The sequence below is a fragment of the Asterias amurensis genome, chromosome 3 (genome assembly GCF_032118995.1).
Source record: "Asterias amurensis chromosome 3, ASM3211899v1".
Classification (NCBI taxonomy): Eukaryota; Metazoa; Echinodermata; class Asteroidea; order Forcipulatida; family Asteriidae; genus Asterias; species Asterias amurensis.
The window spans coordinates 22,490,830-22,509,786 of NC_092650.1; the positions used below are offsets into that span (position 1 = coordinate 22,490,830).

At 37.1% G+C, this 18,957-nt stretch overlaps 1 protein-coding gene across 2 annotated transcripts; it reads left to right on the top strand.

Annotated features, from left to right (window-relative positions):
* Nucleotides 1-500: 500 nt before the first annotated feature.
* On the top strand, nucleotides 501-13,962 carry LOC139935155 (uncharacterized). 2 transcript variants are annotated; one of them, XM_071929626.1, is made up of 6 exons: nucleotides 501-583; nucleotides 3,607-3,760; nucleotides 5,729-5,896; nucleotides 6,889-6,981; nucleotides 8,791-8,932; nucleotides 9,843-13,962. In XM_071929626.1, exons 2-5 carry the CDS (start codon nucleotides 3,635-3,637, stop codon nucleotides 8,908-8,910), a joined length of 507 nt encoding a protein of 168 aa, XP_071785727.1. In that variant the 5' UTR covers nucleotides 501-583; nucleotides 3,607-3,634; the 3' UTR covers nucleotides 8,911-8,932; nucleotides 9,843-13,962. The 2 variants fall into 2 exon arrangements, with proteins under 2 accessions (XP_071785727.1, XP_071785726.1); XM_071929625.1 differs by having other exon boundaries at nucleotides 8,791-13,962.
* Nucleotides 13,963-18,957: the final 4,995 nt, after the last annotated feature.

Here is an 18,957-nt window from a genome sequence, read left to right on the forward strand (position 1 = left end):
GACACTATTGGTAATGCACTCAAAATAATTATTATCATAAAACAAGGCTTGATTAGAAGTAATGGGGAGAGGTTGATAGTATAAACCATTGTGAGAAACGGCTCCCTCTGAAGTGCATAGGTTTCAAGAGAGAAGTAACTTTCCCTGAATTTGATTTCGAGACCTCAGATTTAGAGTTTAAGGTCTCGAAATCAAGCATCTGAAAGCACACAACTTTGTGTAACAAGGGTGTTTTTTTTCTTCGCGACGACCGATTGAGCTCAAACTTTCAGAGCTTTGTTATTTTATCCATTTGTTGAGGTACACCAACTGTGAAGACTGGTCACAATTACCAACAGTGTCCAGTGTCTTTAACAACACAAAATTAAACCGACCCCCCCCCCCCCCCGCCCCGCCTCGCCCTCTTTTTAACAGCGCCCTCTCGCGGTGTAGGTAGAGTGCTTGAAAAGTCTGGTTCCAAATAACAGCGTAACACTAACAATTTCCGTTAAAGGTAGTCTAGGTGTTAGGCGTGCAGCAGATGTGAAGGGCGGAGCATAATTTTTTCTTGGATATTTTCCCGCAGTTTTTGCTGCAAATTCAAGTAAGTTGCGTTTATTTATCCTATCTTTATTCTTAATAATGATCAGGTAAGCAAGCAGGGCTACGATTGTCTTATGACTTTATTTCAGTGTACCTGGTTGTCGCTAGTGTCAACACTCGGCGTCCAAACTGGGCCAGTGTCGCTTGTCATGTGATGTCACTGTCATGATAAGTCAGTGCTCAGCAGATTTCTGCTACATGTTTTAATGTAAACAGCCTCCATAGCGTGTCACTCTCCACCACTATAAAAGTAAAACTTCAGTACCATTCAAGGTCCCCATTCAATGATACTTTAGTTTCGCCCTGGTGTTCCTGCCAGGCTAGCTGTGGCTGCTGTGATGATACATTGTAGAATTGTATGTAGTACAATTTGTATCGTAGGAGGTCCTGTTTTCGAGGTGTCCCTAATATCGTGGCAAATCTTTTACCTCTCTGTGCGTGATGTAAACAGTCCCAAGATAAAAATTGTGTGGTTTTATTCGCCAAGCAAAGAGTCTCCTCTTCTTTGACCAAAACTTAGAAACACGTAAGGCTCCACTGGTCATTTGCACTTGTAAATGCAAAAAGTTTGGTATTTAAGGCATTTCTACAAGGTACACAAAATATGTCATCACTCATAATGTTGAGGCCATATAAAAATATTTGCCCACCGAAAAAGTTTCATCAAACGCTATTTCAATTCACAATTCATGATGATCAAAATCATGTGACTGAATGTTTTGCTGAGCATTCTGAAAAAAAATACCGAGGCTTAAAGAAGGCTGTGCCTTATATCATTTTCTAATATTTTTGGAGATTTTTATTTTGTCACCCTCGTATCAATACTATTATTTATATTAAAATTTAAACATCAGCTGGTTGATTCAATTATCACTGTTTATTTATACGCTTTATTATAAATATTAAGAAAAAAAATAGAAAAAAAATAAATAGAAATCAGATTTTGAAGCCAGTAATTATTCACACTTTTTATATTTTTTTTATTTTTTTTTATTTTTTGCAAGTTACCATGGTAATTTTAAAAATTTAATAAAAAAATATTTTGAATAAAATGAAGGCAACTGCTGGCTATACAGTCATACACAGAGTCTCAAAGAACACTTGTAGTCACTGCAGATGTTTCTTCCATGTATGGCTTCACCGGGAAACCATACTTTCTCATTTGCCGTGAAAACAGGAAAAACTCAAAACAAATGGGGCCAGTTGAAGTCATCCAAGATCGGTGTGTGGTGTGAACATTTCAATGTCCATCAAGTTTTAATACATGTTTGCATACTTCGTATTAACAAATGAAGATAATTAGGGCATCGGTTGATATATGGCATCAGTATTTTTTTCCCAATTCAAAGAAAAAGGCATAATAGCGTGATAACTGGTAAGCAGAGGATACACATCATCACACCATAGAGTAATCACACATGCAGTGCACCGGAGCGGGCGTAGCAGCTTGTTAGTTTAGTTAGTTAGCACCTCGTAATTCCGTATATAAAGGCTGATTATATTTATAATTTTATAAAAATAAGGTGCTAAATAATTGGGTCTCAGAATTCATCACTGCAATATTTTGTTATTAACGATCTTCCTTCAAAAGTTTGTATATACTCAGTGCCTTGACTCCTTGAGTACCTTGTTTGGTAGATATGTGCGCTATATTATATTATATATATATACTTTGATATTATTATAATACAGTACAGTATACTCCCCTTTTTGAAATTTTGATTTTGACAGTTTGGAAAACTTAAAACCTAACATCTTAACCTAACATCTGCCATCTGTTTTTCACTTTATTTTTAAATAGTATAAATGTAATACAAAAAGGAATGCCATTATTTGAATATATCAGAAAATTATTGCCCAACCAACTGGTCCTACTTCTTGCTGTCAACTTGCTGTCAACTCGCTGTCAACCGCTGTGAACTTACTTGTGTCGTCAACTTGCTGTCAAGTCAACCACTGTAGAGTGTAGACTAAGCACTTGGCAGATAATAGATTTGTCTTGACTCAAGACGTCAGAGATCAGTTTACACAATGTGCAGTACATTTGGCCTACACTACATGTATGTGGTACCGATCATTAGCCCAAGACTATTCCATATATGCAGGAAAGTACCCTCTGTTGTCCAAGCAAGATGTCGACTGACGGCTTTGTGTTCTGAGCATCTGACGTCGCACTTCGAGGCTCGTGAATAAGCCAGAGACCGGCATTAAAACCAGCGAACCCGGCGTGACAGCAGTGACTATTTGGGCATCTCTGTCACTGCACGTTTTATCAAACGACAGTTGTATTCAATGGAATCACTGGATCTAGCAGCAGGGACCTGTCTTTATCCTAGCGGAATGTTAGAATTTTAGACTTCAAATATAAAATTGCTATGTTTTCGAATATCACAATAATTTTTGAAGGATACATTGTGGGATAATAACAGCAGTGTCGCCCAAGCTTAACACAGTCTTCCCAAAGTTTGGCTGGTCTTTGTCTTGGTCGGTATCCATGAACTGAACTACGTGTGGGCTTACTGTAACATTATACTTCTCCACGATTTCTTCGGTCCACATCACTCGCTTGAATGTTCCTCGAGCAAACAAAGTTCTAGGTCTAAAGGCCTACAGTGTGGCTGGGACAATAATTTGGAACAATCTCCCTACTGCCTTTAGGGAATCTGGGGTCGATTTCACAAAGAGTTAGGACTAGTTCTAGGAGATATACAAATTGCATGGATAGTCCTAAGTTAGGACGAGTAACTGGTCCTAACTCGAGATAAGACTAGTCCTAACTCTTTGTGAAATCCACCCCTGTTACACTATCTGCATTTCGTAAAATCCTCATAGATTTAACTTTTTCCATGTCTTTCAAGTGCGCTATTATCTTGCTGAAATAGCGCCTTATAAATTTTAAATTTTATTTTCTGGGTTCCTCATCTTGACACGGCCGAAGTAGCGTAGCCTTTTGGGGCGTACTACTAGCTCAGTGATGGTGTTTTTGCTATATAATTTTCATCGCTATTCTTTATTCTCTCACAGGTAATCTGAAGCCAATTGTTTCTTCACCATGGCCGACATGGGTGCACAGGAAGTTGGAGGGGCAAGCAGTGGAACCGAAACCAGCGAGCGTAAATGCGGAATGGAAATGAGTTACGTCAAAACCCTCAATGGCTTATTGATGGCCAAGAAAATTGTAAGTTAATGTCGTGTTTACCACAAAAAAAACTGCAACCATAAAACTTGGCTCAATAAATTAGGCCAAAACATTCGTCATCCCCTGATTGTTTGTTAATGCCCTTTTTGACACCCCATTTAGACAAATTTATGAGTTTTTTAACATTTCATTCAACAAAATAAATGTTTAAATCAAAATGTTATGTTCCGTATTCTAAGTAAAAACTTGTTGTGTTTAGTATGAAAAGCTTTTGAGCATGATCAATTTTACATGTAGTTCCTTGCACTCCAAAGTAGTCGTATCTGGTTGCAGATAACCACAAAGATTCAGTCAGGGTTTGCTCATTTCTAACGGACTCATTACCAGGGCTGGAATTTCACGGCGGCCACGACGGCCATTGCCGTCGTTGCCCTTCAAGTGGCCGTGATGCCCCTTGAAAATAACCAAACATCACGGCCAAGTTTGCCGTGCCCTTTTCCCCAATGGCCGTAGTGCCCTTTTCACCTTAAAATCCAAGGTCCACTTCAGCCTGATCGTGCCGCGAATTAATCCACACCGAAGCATCCAGTGCAGCCACCGAACGAAGCGAACACAACACAACCAAACTTTACCACGCGGCCACGATCTTTTCACACCACATAAAAACATGCACGGCGGCTGGTAACCTGAAGTCTGCTTTTTTGTAATAGAATTTTGCATGCATTTTTTCTCTGTGTGGCAAGGCAACCTGACTATATTTTTAGCCGATGAACATTTAGCCTTTTTCAAGTCTGAGACTGTGGTTATTCAAAGAGGGCGCTGTTTCTGGCAATGGACGACTAAACCGCAAGATCGCATACTTGGAGCTAAGTCTAACAAACCTTGCATTCAGAGGACTGGCAAGACCAAGCGGAAAGCAGGATAAGAAAAATAGTTGAACGCAAATCTATCGGCGATCGTGCACAAAGAGTAATTTTTAGCAGTGGTTTTGTTGTTTGGTCACTCAACGATCGTCGTACAGGAATAATTTGTGCAATTGCATCAGGAAATAGTTTGTGCAGTTTGCCGATAGTGCAGGAATGGTGTGCACAATCTGCCGATCGTATACAAATATTTTGCGCAATTTGAAGATAGTGCAGAGAAATTATTTGCGCAATTTGAAGATCGTCCAGGATTTTTTTTAAATTATTTTTTTCATTATATAAAATTAAAAGTGCATTTTTTTTTTGCATATATCGCTCATTTAAAAAATCTTTGGCCTCCGTGCCCTTGAAAAAAAAATTATTTTTGGCCTTGGTGCCCTTTCATTTGGCCTTGGTGCCCTTCAAAATGTGCACCTATCGAAGGCCAAAGTGGCCTTGCCCTAAAAATGACGAAATTCCAGGCCTGCATTACAATGTGTACCTGAGCAAAACACTTGAAGGCAGTGGACATAATTGGTAATTACTCAAAATAGTTATCATAAAACCTTAGTTGGTAACAAGTAATGGGGAGCTGTTGATTGTATAAATGATTGTGAGAAACGGTTCCCTCTGGAGTTAACGTAGTTTTCAAAGTAATTTCCACGAATTTTATTTTGAGACCTCAAGATTGAAAATTTCAGGTCTCGAAATGTTTGTTTTTTTAAATTTATTATCTCGAAAATTTTCACAGTTTTTTTATTTTATGCATGTTGAGATACACCAAGAGAGAAGTAAGTCTGGTTTTAGACAATTACCAATAGTGTCCAGTTTCTTTAACTACATTTTCTCTCTATCCAGATTAAATGGATGCATGTACCTGTGAGGGCAGAGATGGTTCTTATGATTTATTTAGCCGAGTTGTACGAATTTGTTGAATAGGCTGTTTACTCCCAAGATGGTTTAAGGAATGAATTAAATGGCCAAGCCCAGTGACATGGGGAAATAATGATGGATGCGCTTTGAGATGCCCTTCGGATGTGAAAAGCGCTATAAAAAACTGGTTATTATTATTATTTATATTCTCAACTTTATTCTTTATCACCAGGGATGGTCGCTCATCGCGTTTTTTCTCTGCATCTTCTCAGGAGTAAGCGTCACTTCTATCCTTTTTGGAGTTGTGGTATTCAGTGGATTAATGCTGTGCATCATGCTCTTCTTCGTCTTCGCTTTCGGAAAAGCCAAGCAGATCACGAGGATCAACGTTTATAAATTTGTGAGTTAACAAATTTGTTTGTCGGGTAACTTTTGAGAGAGATTTCAATTAATCTTATGTCTTTCTCAAACCAGCCCCACCTCAAATACAGATTTATGTTGGATCCCTACTACCTCAATCCTCCAGAATCAAGCAATTTGAGTTTATGTAGAATCCGTACTGCCTCAATCCTCCGGTACAATCAGTTTGACTTCATGTAGGATCCGTACTGCCTCAATCCTCCGGTACAATCAGTTTGACTTTATGTAGGATCCGTACTGCCTCAATCCTCCAGAATTATTGTAAATCCTTTGTTCATGTACCTTTATGTAAGTGAATGTCAAACGTGCCTCACTCCACCAAACTTTACCTATAGTTTGATTTTTAAAAATCAAGACAATATGTTATCTTTTAAGAAGTGGTATCGCAATTTTCGATAACATCATGATATCACCCTAGCTTATTCAGCAGAAAGTTCCCCCAAAATAGACTAATCTTTCCAAACAATGTTCCTGGTTCATGGTTACTTTTTCTCCATTATATTGAATATGACTCTAAATATCTCCCTGGTTGTTGTACAAAATCTCTCTGATTGCAAGATGCTTTGGTCAGTGCTGTAGCCATTGGTGGGCGGTGCCGGGGCGGGCCTGTCCAGAACTAACCAATTTTGCCCAGTACTCTGAGCAAAGTACACTGCTTGCCAGCATAGATTCCTCACAGACTGCACTTCAGCAATGATGGCCCCATATCTAAAACTTTAATTATTCATGTTTTGAATAATTTTGTTGGTCTGCTCACCCTTGGTGGAGTAAGATGGATTTAGAGTCCACCACTAAAACTGGTCTTGTTACAACACTGGCTTTGGTGTAGGCTTAACATGTAGGTCAGCCATGGTACTCATAGTTAAAAATGTTCCTACTTTTTTTTAAGGATCAAATATCTTGCCTGTTATTTGAAGTGAATCATTTATCAGCTGTTTTTGTTGCTGTTCTTTTGTTCTTATGTATTTCCAGGACTTTATTGTGAGTTTTCTTGGCACGATTGCCTATTTCATCGTTAGTCTATGGGGCTTATTCAGTTTCAACCCAGTATTGATTGCTGCCTGTGTGAGTAATATTTTTATTCAAATCACTTCAGCCCTTTTTACACTCTATCTCTTATTCCCATAGAATGCAGCCCAGTGGAGGCCCCAGGAGTAATTTTTTACCCCTCGGCCCTGGTGCACTCTCTTTAGGCCTATTCACACGAGCGCTGCAAACGAGGGTCCCATGCGATTTCATAACATCGATGTTATGAAATCGCAAATCCACGTCGTGTGAATGCTATGTATGTTACGAAATTACCTGGGTCCCGTGTTGTTCATAACACAGATCGAGACCTCCTCCAAAAAAACGCATCAACAATGTAGCGTTTTTAACGTCAAAAACTCTATTTGAATCGTGGAATTTTGTGTTTTTCTTTGACTCGAACATGACTCGACGTTGCTGGATCGCTGCATTTTAAGACAAGCTCAAACCTTGAAGCAAAAACATCGTTCATTCGGAAGCAGAATACGTCATTTGGCTAAGTTTTTTGATGTTTTAATTCATTATTTGGTATGTGTCATCAATAATTTCATATCTATAAAGCATTTCCATTCAACAATGTAGCATTTGTAACGTCCAAAAAGCTATTTGAATCGTGTTTTTCTTTTTTTAGCTTCGAAAACGTAACCCCCTTCCCGCCGGCCGCCAGGATGAGATTTACGTTATCGCAAATGTTTGTAAAATATTCTACATTTTATGTGACTTAAAATGAAATTGATTTCAACGAAATTGATTTATTATATTCCTTTTAACTGTAAGGTTTTTGTTTTAACTCAAACCTCTTGCTTGTAGACTTTAGTCCATGCAGTCAAGCCTACCCAAACGAGGGACGTATGTTTACATGTGTGTGTGTGTGTCGTGTGAATGCTCGCTAAAAAATCGCACGCGGTAAAGGTGACAGACGGCTGGCGCCCTTAACCAGGGACCCTCGTTTGCAGCGCTCGTGTGAATGGGCCTTTTTACACTGTCCCCGCCCAGGTTCCTGTTTTGATCGTTTTCTCACAGTGTTGTCTGTTGCCGTGCATACTCGTATACATTCGCGTAAAGACGCATGATGCAAGAATAATTTTTGGTCACCCTTTCTTGACTGCACAGCGTTAACACGCAACCACAATGCAAGATTTGCGCCTCGTGCGTTTTGTCTTGCGTAAACACGGCAGACTGTGAGAATACGAACAAAAATTTGAATTTCTTAACGTTGGGAGCTGCATTATTTCATGAAAATGACGGATTTGTGAAGAATATATGGCAACCAAAACCCACCGCAGAAAAATATATGCTCCATGGAATGTGAATCTGTTGAAATTAGTGGCTTGTTGCAGGTAAGATTTGAGTTATGAAGCTGTGAAAATTTACCTGATGTCCAGGACGTCACTGTAGTACAATACGAAAGTGTAAGGCCACCAGGGCTACGCTTACCCCTTGCTTCGGAGCAGGAGTGGCTCTTCCCAAGGGTATGCCATTCATTTGCCCTGGGGAAAGCTATGATAGTGTGAAAAGACTGCCTGTTCTTTCCTGTGGTTATGAAAAGTGTTACAAATCACTAAAACTCCCCCAAAATCCATCGAAACTCTGTCAAAATTCATCCAGGGCTTCGTTCACCCTGGGCAAACAATTTATTTTGAAACTTCTCCAGGTAATTGTGTAAAAATGTACATGTTCATTCACAGTGAGTAAGGATTCATGTCATTGCCAAAAACTTGATCTACAAATAGTACCTAAACCCTTGTTAAAACACATTTAAGTGGGCAAACTCATGAAGAAAGATGAGTGCATCTTGAGTTTCTCTCCGTTCTAACCCCTTTGGCTTCCCTTTCGATTTTTCTACAGGTGTTTGGCTTCATTGCTATGTTGTCTTTTGGAGCTAGCGTTTATCTCAACTTCAAGAGGTGGCGCCAGAATAAGTCAACGACCAGTAGCGATAACACGGCGTACAATCCAACTTACTAGCCGTAAGGACATGTAATGCCAGGTCAGCTTAAAAGCTAATTAAGCAATATATTTTTTGTAGGAATCTTTCCTGAATCAATCAGAATCCAACAGCTTTTGATGATTTATTACGTGTAATACCAAAAACTGATTGACCCAGTTTATGAAACACTTAAACGTGCCTATTCATTTTGGGAGTAAAAATGTACCTGAGAAAAAGTTTTCCCATGACCCAAATATGGCGGAAATAGAAGATGTGGATTCTGTGCGACACATTCCGCATCGTACAAGGGGTAAAAAGGCTCTTGATGCATAGAGTATATAAGAACTACGTTGAGGGCGCACTGGCCTAGTTACCCGTAGAGCTGTGTATTGAGAGAGTTGTGACCATAGATATAGAATTAAATAACTAGATCGACCGTGCGTACATACGCGGGTGCTGGCATGGGGGCAGCCATTAGCCTATGTCCAACGTGTATCTTCTACCAGCACGTGACTTTTAGCGCGTCCATAGTGTGGTTAAAGGCCTATCTCTCATGTTCATTTTCTGCGCATTGGCACCAGCACGTGACCTTTTAGCGTGTCCATGAAAAAATAGAAATGTTTGTGTACGGTTTATGGCGCGTATGTACGCGCGGCCGATCTAGGTATTATATTTTTTATCTTTGGTTGTGACATGGAAAGACAAGTTAATTTTTTGTCACATGGTTGCTGGACGCCATGTTGTCTCCAAATGCATCACAACCCAATGGCATGCAGACTAGTCTGGCACCCCATGTTCGCCCATGCGTTTCTTGGTGAACAAAATGGCTTCTAATCGGAAGTTGTCGTTACTCTCCCAATATTTTGCTCTGGTTACGCAGTGCGGCCATTTTGTAAGTTGAAAAATCATCAAACACAGACGTACGAGTACCGTATTCAACGAGCTTACATGTACAATGTTAATCTTACAGAATGGCGCTTGTCTCCTTGCGGTCTCGTCCATTTGTGCACGCAGCATCACCAGAGCGCCCTCTAGTTCTTATAACTCTAAAGGCGTGATGGCTTTAAATCCAATGTTTTTCCAGGGGTCGTTGCCACCTGTACTTGTACTCCTTGGGCTAAAATAGGGTTACCAGTGAGTACCCCCTTTAGAGTCCATACAGATGTAGGCATGGGTATCATCCATCAGAAAACTGGCTGGTAGAGCAGAAGCACTACCTCCCAAACACCACACAGAATCTGAGATTTACCGCCGACGTCGTCACATAAATTTGGTGAATATTGTATCAGTCAACATGGTTGAGCATAACTGTACATTAAAAATGTAGTATTTAGTATGCCCAGCAAAGTAAAACATGTCACAGTCAACGTTGACAAAAAAATGTTACGTCCTTTAAAAAATTGTATTTTCAATGTAACCATTAAAAGGAACACATTCCTTGGAAGGCGTTTTACAAAATCAGCGCTCACTTTCTAGACAAAATAGTGTATAGACCGTATTGAATAATCCCTTTTTGCTGTGAAAAGTTGCCATCTTGTAGGGCAAACCGTATGCGCCTCCAAACGCGTACATCATCGAAGCACGCAGCACGCAACATTCCGGGTTCTATTTCTATGGCACATGCACGCACACACGCACAGCGAAATTTTGTAGGTCAGATATTTGAGCTGTGTGACGTCATATTAACTACGGTCTAGATACAATATTTTATATCATTCCTGTTGCAAGATTGTTGAAATAAGACAAGACGCAATAATACTTGCCGCAGAGTTTAATACAGAACTAAATCTGTACCCCCCCCCCCAAAAAAAAAGATTGTGGACATGTTTGATATTAGTATTGGTATATTTTATTTACGATAATTATAATCACAAACATGTAGTGACCCAAATTTGCATGAGATATTACAATATTAAATGGTCTATGTAACTTTTGTAGGACAAAAAACACAATGTCCACAGATTTACACTAAACTTACACAGTTTGAAGATAATGATAGTAGAAAGCTTCCCTGAAAATATTACGTGCGGAGGTGCTTTAGTTTTTGGGAAATGAGTAAAACAATGTCATGAAAATAATTTTCGTCTCATGAGACGAAAATGATTTTAATCATTTACAAACATATTTTCATGACATTGTTTTACTCATTTCTCAAAAACTACAGCACTTCAGTAAGTAATATTTGAAGGGAAGCTTTCCACTATCATTATCTTCAAACCCTGTAAGTTTAATGTTAATCTATGGACATTTTGAAAAAGTACCCAAATCCTTTAAGCATATCAAAGTTATGCGGAAAAGTTTTTTTTTCCTAGACGTCGCCCAAAACTACTGTTAGTTTCATTTCCAAAAAAGGGATAGTGTTTACGTTGTCACAAGATAGGTCAAACCTGATATTGTCTCTGTAGGAACTTCCCGCGTTGAGAGGTCTAACCCTTTCTGAAGCAAACAGTAATGAAAAAAAATGTGCTTAATGTGAACACAGATAGTGCAGCAATGAACATGTAGCATAGAATTATATTCTTTAAAGCCATTGGACCCTTTCGGTACAGAAAAAAAATAAAAGTTCACAGATTTACAAATAATTTATAGAGTTTACAGAAGGTAATGGTGAAAGACTTCTCTTGAAATATTAGTCCATGAAATGCTTTACTTTTTGAGAAAACGGTAAAACAATATAATTTCTCGTTAGCGAGAATTACGGATTTATTTTAAACACATGTCATGACACGGCGAAACGCGCGAAAACAAGAGTGGGTTTTCCCGTTATTTTCTCCCGACTCCGATGACCGATTGAGCCTAATTTTCACAGGTTTGTTGTTTTATATATAAGTTGTGATACACGAAGTGTGGGACTTGGACAATACTGTTTACCGAAAGTGTCCAATGGCTTTAACTGCAGGTTTCCAGGGTAAGCAGAACCACATAAAGGGGCTATGGCTAGCAGTTTGTGTGTAGGAAATGGGGAACACTATTGCATTTACTTTCTTGTTTGGGGGGCAGTTTTTCATAAAATTTCTTTTTAGTTTTTCTAATTTTTAAACTTTGGTTTAGTTTGTAATGTAGTTGTAGTGTGTAGTTGGGTTTTTGTTTTTTAAGTTATGTTGATGTGATATTGAAAAAAATCAATGAAACAAAATTTGGAAAATGAGTAAGATTCAGTTAATATTTATTCCATGTATTGTTCAAAGTAAGTAATAATGGTATACATATCGATAACTATAAATGTCAATGTCAATGTGTTTATTAAGACATTCATATTTGGGGATTATTTGTCTTTGACAAAGTTCTGCTTTTAAAGGCAGTGGACACTATTGGTAATTACTCAAAATAATTATTAGCATAATACCTTTCTTGGTGACGAGTAATGGGGAGAGGTTGATATTATAAAACATTGTGTGAAACGGCTCCCTCTGAAACGATGTATTTTTTGAGAAAGAAGTAATTTTCCACGAATTTGATTTCGAGACCTCAAGTTTAGAATTTGAGGTCTCGAAATCAAGCATCTGAAAGCACGCAACTTCGAGTGACAAGGGTGTTTTTTTCTTTCATAGTTTTTTCGCAACTCCGACGACCAATCAAGCTAAAACTTTCACGGGTTTGTTATTTTATGCATATGTTGAGATACACCAACTGTGAAGGCTAGTCTTTGACATTTACCAATAGTGTCCATTGTCTTTAAGCAACAAAAATTGGGTAAGTGCAAAAAACATGTATAGTGCGCATGTGGGTGGAGCTGTGCTTTTGTTCTCTCCTTTGCCATTCAGGTTTTTCTCCAGGTTCTCCAGCTTAACTCTCTACAAGAATCAAACACTTTTGACTGTTTGATCTTTATGCTCCATAGTCATGAGTCGGTGTGGCTGGCCTGCCACAAGCGACTTTGCATGCCAGCAGTATTTTGAATTTGTTGTAGCCACGCTCTTCACAATTCAGGTTTTTGCCAGTAACGATGATTAGCCCCCCAAATGTAAATTATATTACGTGTTTTTTTTTTTTGCAATGCTGATAATTGTTAATGTATATTAGAGTGTATTTCATCAGGGAATAAAGAATTATACTTTTGGATTTTGTCACAGATGTGTGATGAGTACTCCTAAAACTCTGAGGTTCCTTCCGCTATCGGGAGAAGATAGCTGAGCGAGCCTCATAGTTCTAGGAGTATGTGGTTTCTGGCACAAATCAAACTAGTTAGCCTCTTGCCATCCGCATGCTCGATGGGTCTAGTGGTCCACTTGTCTTGGTTCAAGCCTGGAGGTAGAAAGAATGTATTGGGGTGATATCGTTAAAGGCAGTGGACACTATTGGTAATTACTCAAAATAATTCTTAGCAAAAAAACTTTCATGGTAGCGAGTAATGGGGAGAGGTTGAAAGTAAAAAACATCGTTAGAAACGGCTCCCTCTGAAGTAATGTAGTTTTTTGAGAAAGAAGCAATTTTCCACGAATTTGATTCAAAACCTCAGATTTAGAATTTGAGGTCTCGAAATCAAGCATCTAAAAGCACACAACTTTATGTGACCATGGTGCGACAGGGTGGGTTTTTTTTCTTTCTTTAATATCTCGCAAATTTGACAACCGATTGACCTCAAATTTTCACAGGTTTGTTATCCACAGGTCTTTGTATACAGTGCTTATCACGCATTTGTGAAGGGCTAAAAACCATAACCTATGTTTAGAATTGTTCTAAACTGAAAAATTGTCGCTATCCAAAATGCTGGTTGCTTAATTTTTGCCTTTGACTGATTCACTGCAGCTATTTTGTTTATAGGAAATCTCTTGTAAAGAAAGAGGTCAGAATAACACATAATTTTTCTCGGCAACTCACACCTGTTATCTCCATGTAATTGCTTATGTTCCAAACAGTGGATTAAACCAGTAGGGCTGCTCAACATTGAAAACGCACTCACTCAGTTCTTTCCCTCCAAATTAGGGAATTCTTCATTGGAGCTTTATGTTCACCTATCAGCAATATTTCCTGCTAATCTCATTATTTTTTTTTATTGAAGTAATAAATAGTTGTGCTGTTGAGTGTAAATATAGATTTTTCATAAATTGTTATTATGTACTAAATGAGTTAATATTAAAACCCCATAATTTAACCTGATTGGTTCATTGTCAACTGTGTCATTTGTTTGCTTTTTGTTTTCCTGACAAATTCAAAATGGAAATTGTACACTGTGTGGGTCTGCAATATTTGAACAATTCCTGTTATATAGTTATCAATTTTGATATAAATGCTGTCACTTACATTTGTACATTATCCGATCCTTTTTATTCTTTCAAATCTGCCTAAGTTTGATAAAAATGCTTGACCTAACCTTTTTAAATTTTTTGTCTTTTTAGGCAAAATATATTGATTAAAATGCTGGACTTACCCCCTTGTGATTTTTTTGTTTTATTTTTTGACGCACATTTTTGTCTCTATTTGTTAATGAAATTTGCTGAATATGCCAATTCCCTTGTATTAATTCCCACCATATTTTACCATAATTGATAACAATGCTGAACTTAGGTCTACACCTTGTGTCAATTTAATGGGCATAAAAATGCTGGACTTAACCCTTGTGATTTTTGCTGCTTCAATATTTGGCCCACATTTGATAAATATGCTGTACTTACCTCTTGTGGTTTTTCCTCTACTTTTGAATGAAATTTGCTTCAAATGCTGAACTTACCCCTGTGTTATTTTTCTCCATTTTTGACCCAAAATTTAAAACAATGCTAGAAATTGTTTAATGAAATTGTGTTAAAATGCTGAGCTTACCACTGGTATTCTTTTTCTCCTTTTTGTATACAAAAAAATCATAAAAATGCTCGACTTGGGTCTCCCCTTGTGATTTGTCTAAATTTACGACCTAAATTTGATAAAAATGCTAGACTTAACACTTTGGATTTTTTCTTATTAAATTTGTTTGACCCAAATTCTTTCAATATTTGGCCTGAATTCAAATGCTGGAGTTACCTTTGTGATTGTTTTTCTTCTTAAATTTTTGCCACAAATTTGATTAAAATGGTGGCCCTACCCCTCTTGGCTTTTCCTCTATTTCTGACCAAAAAATTATAACAATGCTGGACATACCCCTTATGGCTTTGTTTCTCTTTATTTTTTATTGAAATTGGATTAAAATGCATGGCTTACTCCTTGTGTTCCTTTTTTCAATTTTGTACCAATTTTTTTTAACAATGCTAAACTATCTCTTTATTTCAAACGAATTGATAAAAATGATTGGCTCATCCCTTATTTATGTTCCTTTTCTCTACTCTTGACCCAAATTTATAACAATGCCGGACAGACCCCTTGTGTGTGTTTTTCCTACATTCTTGAAATGAATTTCAAGAAAAAAGCTTGAATAACCTTATTCTTCAATTTTTGACCAGAAATTGATAAAAATGCTCAACTCACCCCTTGTAATTTTTTTCCTTTGTTTTTTAAAATGAAATTTGATAAAAATACTGAACTTACCCCTTTGGATTTTCCCTCTATTTTGAGCCAAAATTCATAACAATGCTGGACTTACCCCCTTGTGATTTGTTTCCTGAATACTGAATACTGAATTTACCCCCTTTGGTTTTTTTCTTTTTGTTTTTTTTACCCCCAAATCATAACAATGCTGGACTTACTTATTACCCCTTGTGAGTTTTTTCCTTAACAAAAAACACTAAACAAAACTAATTAAGACAGTGGACACTATTGGTAATTGTCAAAGACTATTGTGGAAAATTACTTCTTTCTCGAAAACTATGTCACTTCAGAGGGAGCTGTTTCTCACAATGTTTTATACTATCAACCTCTCCCCATTACTCGTTACCAAGTGAGGTTTTAAGCTAATAATTATTTTGAGTAATTACCAATAGTGTCCACTGCCAAAACACAAAAATTAAGAACACAAGAAGCAAAGTTGTAGTTTCCGCTCAGCAAAAAAATTTACTAATTCAATTTTACTTAACAAGCAGTTTCTATTAAAAAAAATGATTATTCAAATTAAAATGTAATATTCAAAAAAAGTCCAATCATCTAAAAGTCTAGACTTAGTTCCAAGTCTTTGATCAAGGCTTTTTAGTCGTCCTTATAGCGGCTACAAACAGCGCCCTCTAGTGATCAACCTTCGTCATTTAGCCGAGTTAGGGCGTGTGATAGCTAATAATGTTTTTCGTGGCTGAGATGCAGAAGAATAACGGCAATCTAAGACTTGAATCAAGTCTACTAAAAGTCCAGCTCAATTCAAGCGAAAACGTGAGAGCATACAGTGAATGCTTTTGCTAAAAGTGTTACCATTAGTATGCACAAATTGTTAGCGGTCAAATTATCTTCTATGCAAAAGTTCTAGATAAAATTGTTCCCTTGCAGATTTTAGTAACTTTGCTTACCACTGAGTTATACACTGACAATATATATTCCCTACCAGCTAACAAATGGTATCAGCAGCAAATTTCTGCACTACTTGTGTATGCGTGGCTCCAAAATTCAAGGCACGTTTCCATTAAAATGTTTGCAACAGTTTCAACAGTACAATGTTGCGTGATGAGTTTGTATAACAATGTAATCCGCCCATCAGACTTATATCTGCTGATGATCGTGCCCATTTGTAAAAGATAAACATTTGATCTATAGATTTAATATAACCTTGTAGCACCGATTGGACACAATTAGTGTCCTATTTGAGAAAAATTATTAATTTATGGATAAGATATTAATATCAAATACTATAAAAGAAGAAATGTACACTTTATACAATATGTAGACTTTCTGAACCTGATATATTGTTTAAAGCTTTTACATCGTGGGTCCATACCTAGTATCAACTAAAGTTATTAAGGGTGAACAAACGGTTTACCAAATTCTAGTACTTCTAATGTGATAATAATTATAAGATTTCATATTTTAATATAAAATAAGAAGAAATTTACACTTTATACAATATGTAGACTTTCTGAACCTGAAATATTGTTTAAAGCTTTTACATTATGGGTTCATTGCGGCCACTAACTATAGCATTAAACTTTCTAAAAGTGAACAAAAAGAGTAACCCCATTCTGATACTGATTAGGTTTCATAATTCCATATACTTTAATAAAAAATATTCACACTTTATACAATATGTAGACTTTCTGAACCTGATATATCGTTTAAAGCATTTACATTATGGGTTCATTGCAGCTGCTTACTATAGCATTAAACTTTCTAAAAGTGAACAAAAAGAGTTACCTAATTCTGATAAAAATGATAGTTATTATTGTGATAATGATTAGATTTCATAATTTCATACACTTTCATAAAAAATATTCACACTTTAAACAATATGTAGACTTTCTGAACCTGATATATTGTTTAAAGCATTTAGAGCATGTGTTTATACTTGGTCTGCTCCCGTCTAGTTAACCACTACGGCAATCAACTTTCAAAAGTGTAACAAAAACAAGATTTACCAAATTCTGGTACCAACTAGTTTTATAATCTGATTTTGATAGTTTCATTTACTATAAGAAAGAAAATTACACTTTATACAATATGTAGACTTTCTGAGCCTGATATATTGTTTAAAGCTTTTAGAGCATGGTAAATACCTTTTCTAATAACTAGTTAGCAATGCCACCATTTAAACATGCAACTTTTACCTAGAAGATTCCTGTTACAGAAAAATATATGTCCATCAATAACAAGTTGAATACAACAGTTTTTTGTTTTTTTTTAATTCTGGCTATCAACAAATGTAGACACAGCAAAAAAAAGTATAAGAAGGTTTAGTTGCATATTTGTTTACTGCGAGTAGTAAAAATTATAATTTTTGTGAAATGCAAATTTGCCACAAACAATGCTAAAAGCCACTCTTGGTAAGGGTATACATGAAGATGCAGTACATGCATTATAAAGACAGCAAGACAAGTAGCTCGGCTGTTGTAAAAGCACCTACAACTTAAAATATATTACTCATATTCTTAAAATGAAAATACCAGGAGAGGGAAAATTTAATTACAGTGATTTTGACACCTTGTTTGTAACAATCGGTCGAGTATTGTTGTCGCGGTAAGTGCTTACAGGTGAAAAGTGCCCATTCCCATTGTTGCAGTAACTCCTATTGACATCATTGATCTCTCTTCTGATTCAGCGTGAAGCTAATAGCGGGAATTTTAATATCAAATCTGCACATTTGCGTTCAACAAGAAGCTTTTCAAAATTCCCGCTGTTATTTTCACACTGAATCAAAGAGATGTCAATAGGAAGTACTGCAACAATGGATAATGGGCACTTTTCACCTGTAAGCACACACCCCCACAACAATTCTCGACCGATTGTAAAAAAAAAGTGTAAAAATCACCGTAATAAAATTTTCCATTTCCTGGTATATTCATTTTTAGAATGAGCATCAATTTTAAAATTATAGGTGCTTTTACAACAGCCGATTTACTTTTTTGCTGTCTTTAGTACTTTTATTACTTTTATTACTTTTATTAGTGATTTTGAGGTTGAACAAAGAATTGACTAGAGTGGGATTCGAACCAACGACCTCCGGATTAACGTGCCGGCGCTCTACCAACTGAGCTATCTAGCCCTATATTAGCAGTGTCCCTATTTTGTCCATATCTTTGTTCGGGGGTGCCAGTCAGAAGCTATACAACCGTTAACTGCCATGTAACCAGGGATCACACCCAAATTACGATACAACCTGGGAAGCGGCAGCTAGGGGATCACCTTAAGGGGATGCAACTTTTTTGTTTCAGATATCAATATAAACCACAAGGAAAACTGACTGGGTAAATTTGTAAATGATTTTGAGGTTGAACAAAGAATTGACTACAGTGGGATTCGAACCAACGACCTCCGGATTTACTTTTATTTGTATAACAATTATGTGGGGTTGAACAAAAAAAATTGACTAGAGCAAGATTTGAACTAAACTCTAGATGACCGTGCTCTACCAAGAGTGGACTTCACAAAGAGTTAAGGCTAGTCTTATCTCGACTTAGGACAAGTTGCTCCTCCTAACATAGGACTACCCAAACGTTTTTAATAACTCCTGGGACTAGACCCAAGTTAGGACTTGTTCTAACTCCTTGTGAAATGGACCCTTCAACTGAGCTATCTTGCCC

Bases quoted from the DNA above. Each gene is read 5' to 3' on its own strand.
- LOC139935155 (XM_071929625.1), top strand. From the start codon at position 3,635: ATGGCCGACATGGGTGCACAGGAAGTTGGAGGGGCAAGCAGTGGAACC. The intron at 3,761-5,728 runs GTAAGTTAATGT...CTTTATCACCAG, and splicing joins TATTGATGGCCAAGAAAATT to GGATGGTCGCTCATCGCGTT. The intron at 5,897-6,888 runs GTGAGTTAACAA...ATGTATTTCCAG, and splicing joins GGATCAACGTTTATAAATTT to GACTTTATTGTGAGTTTTCT.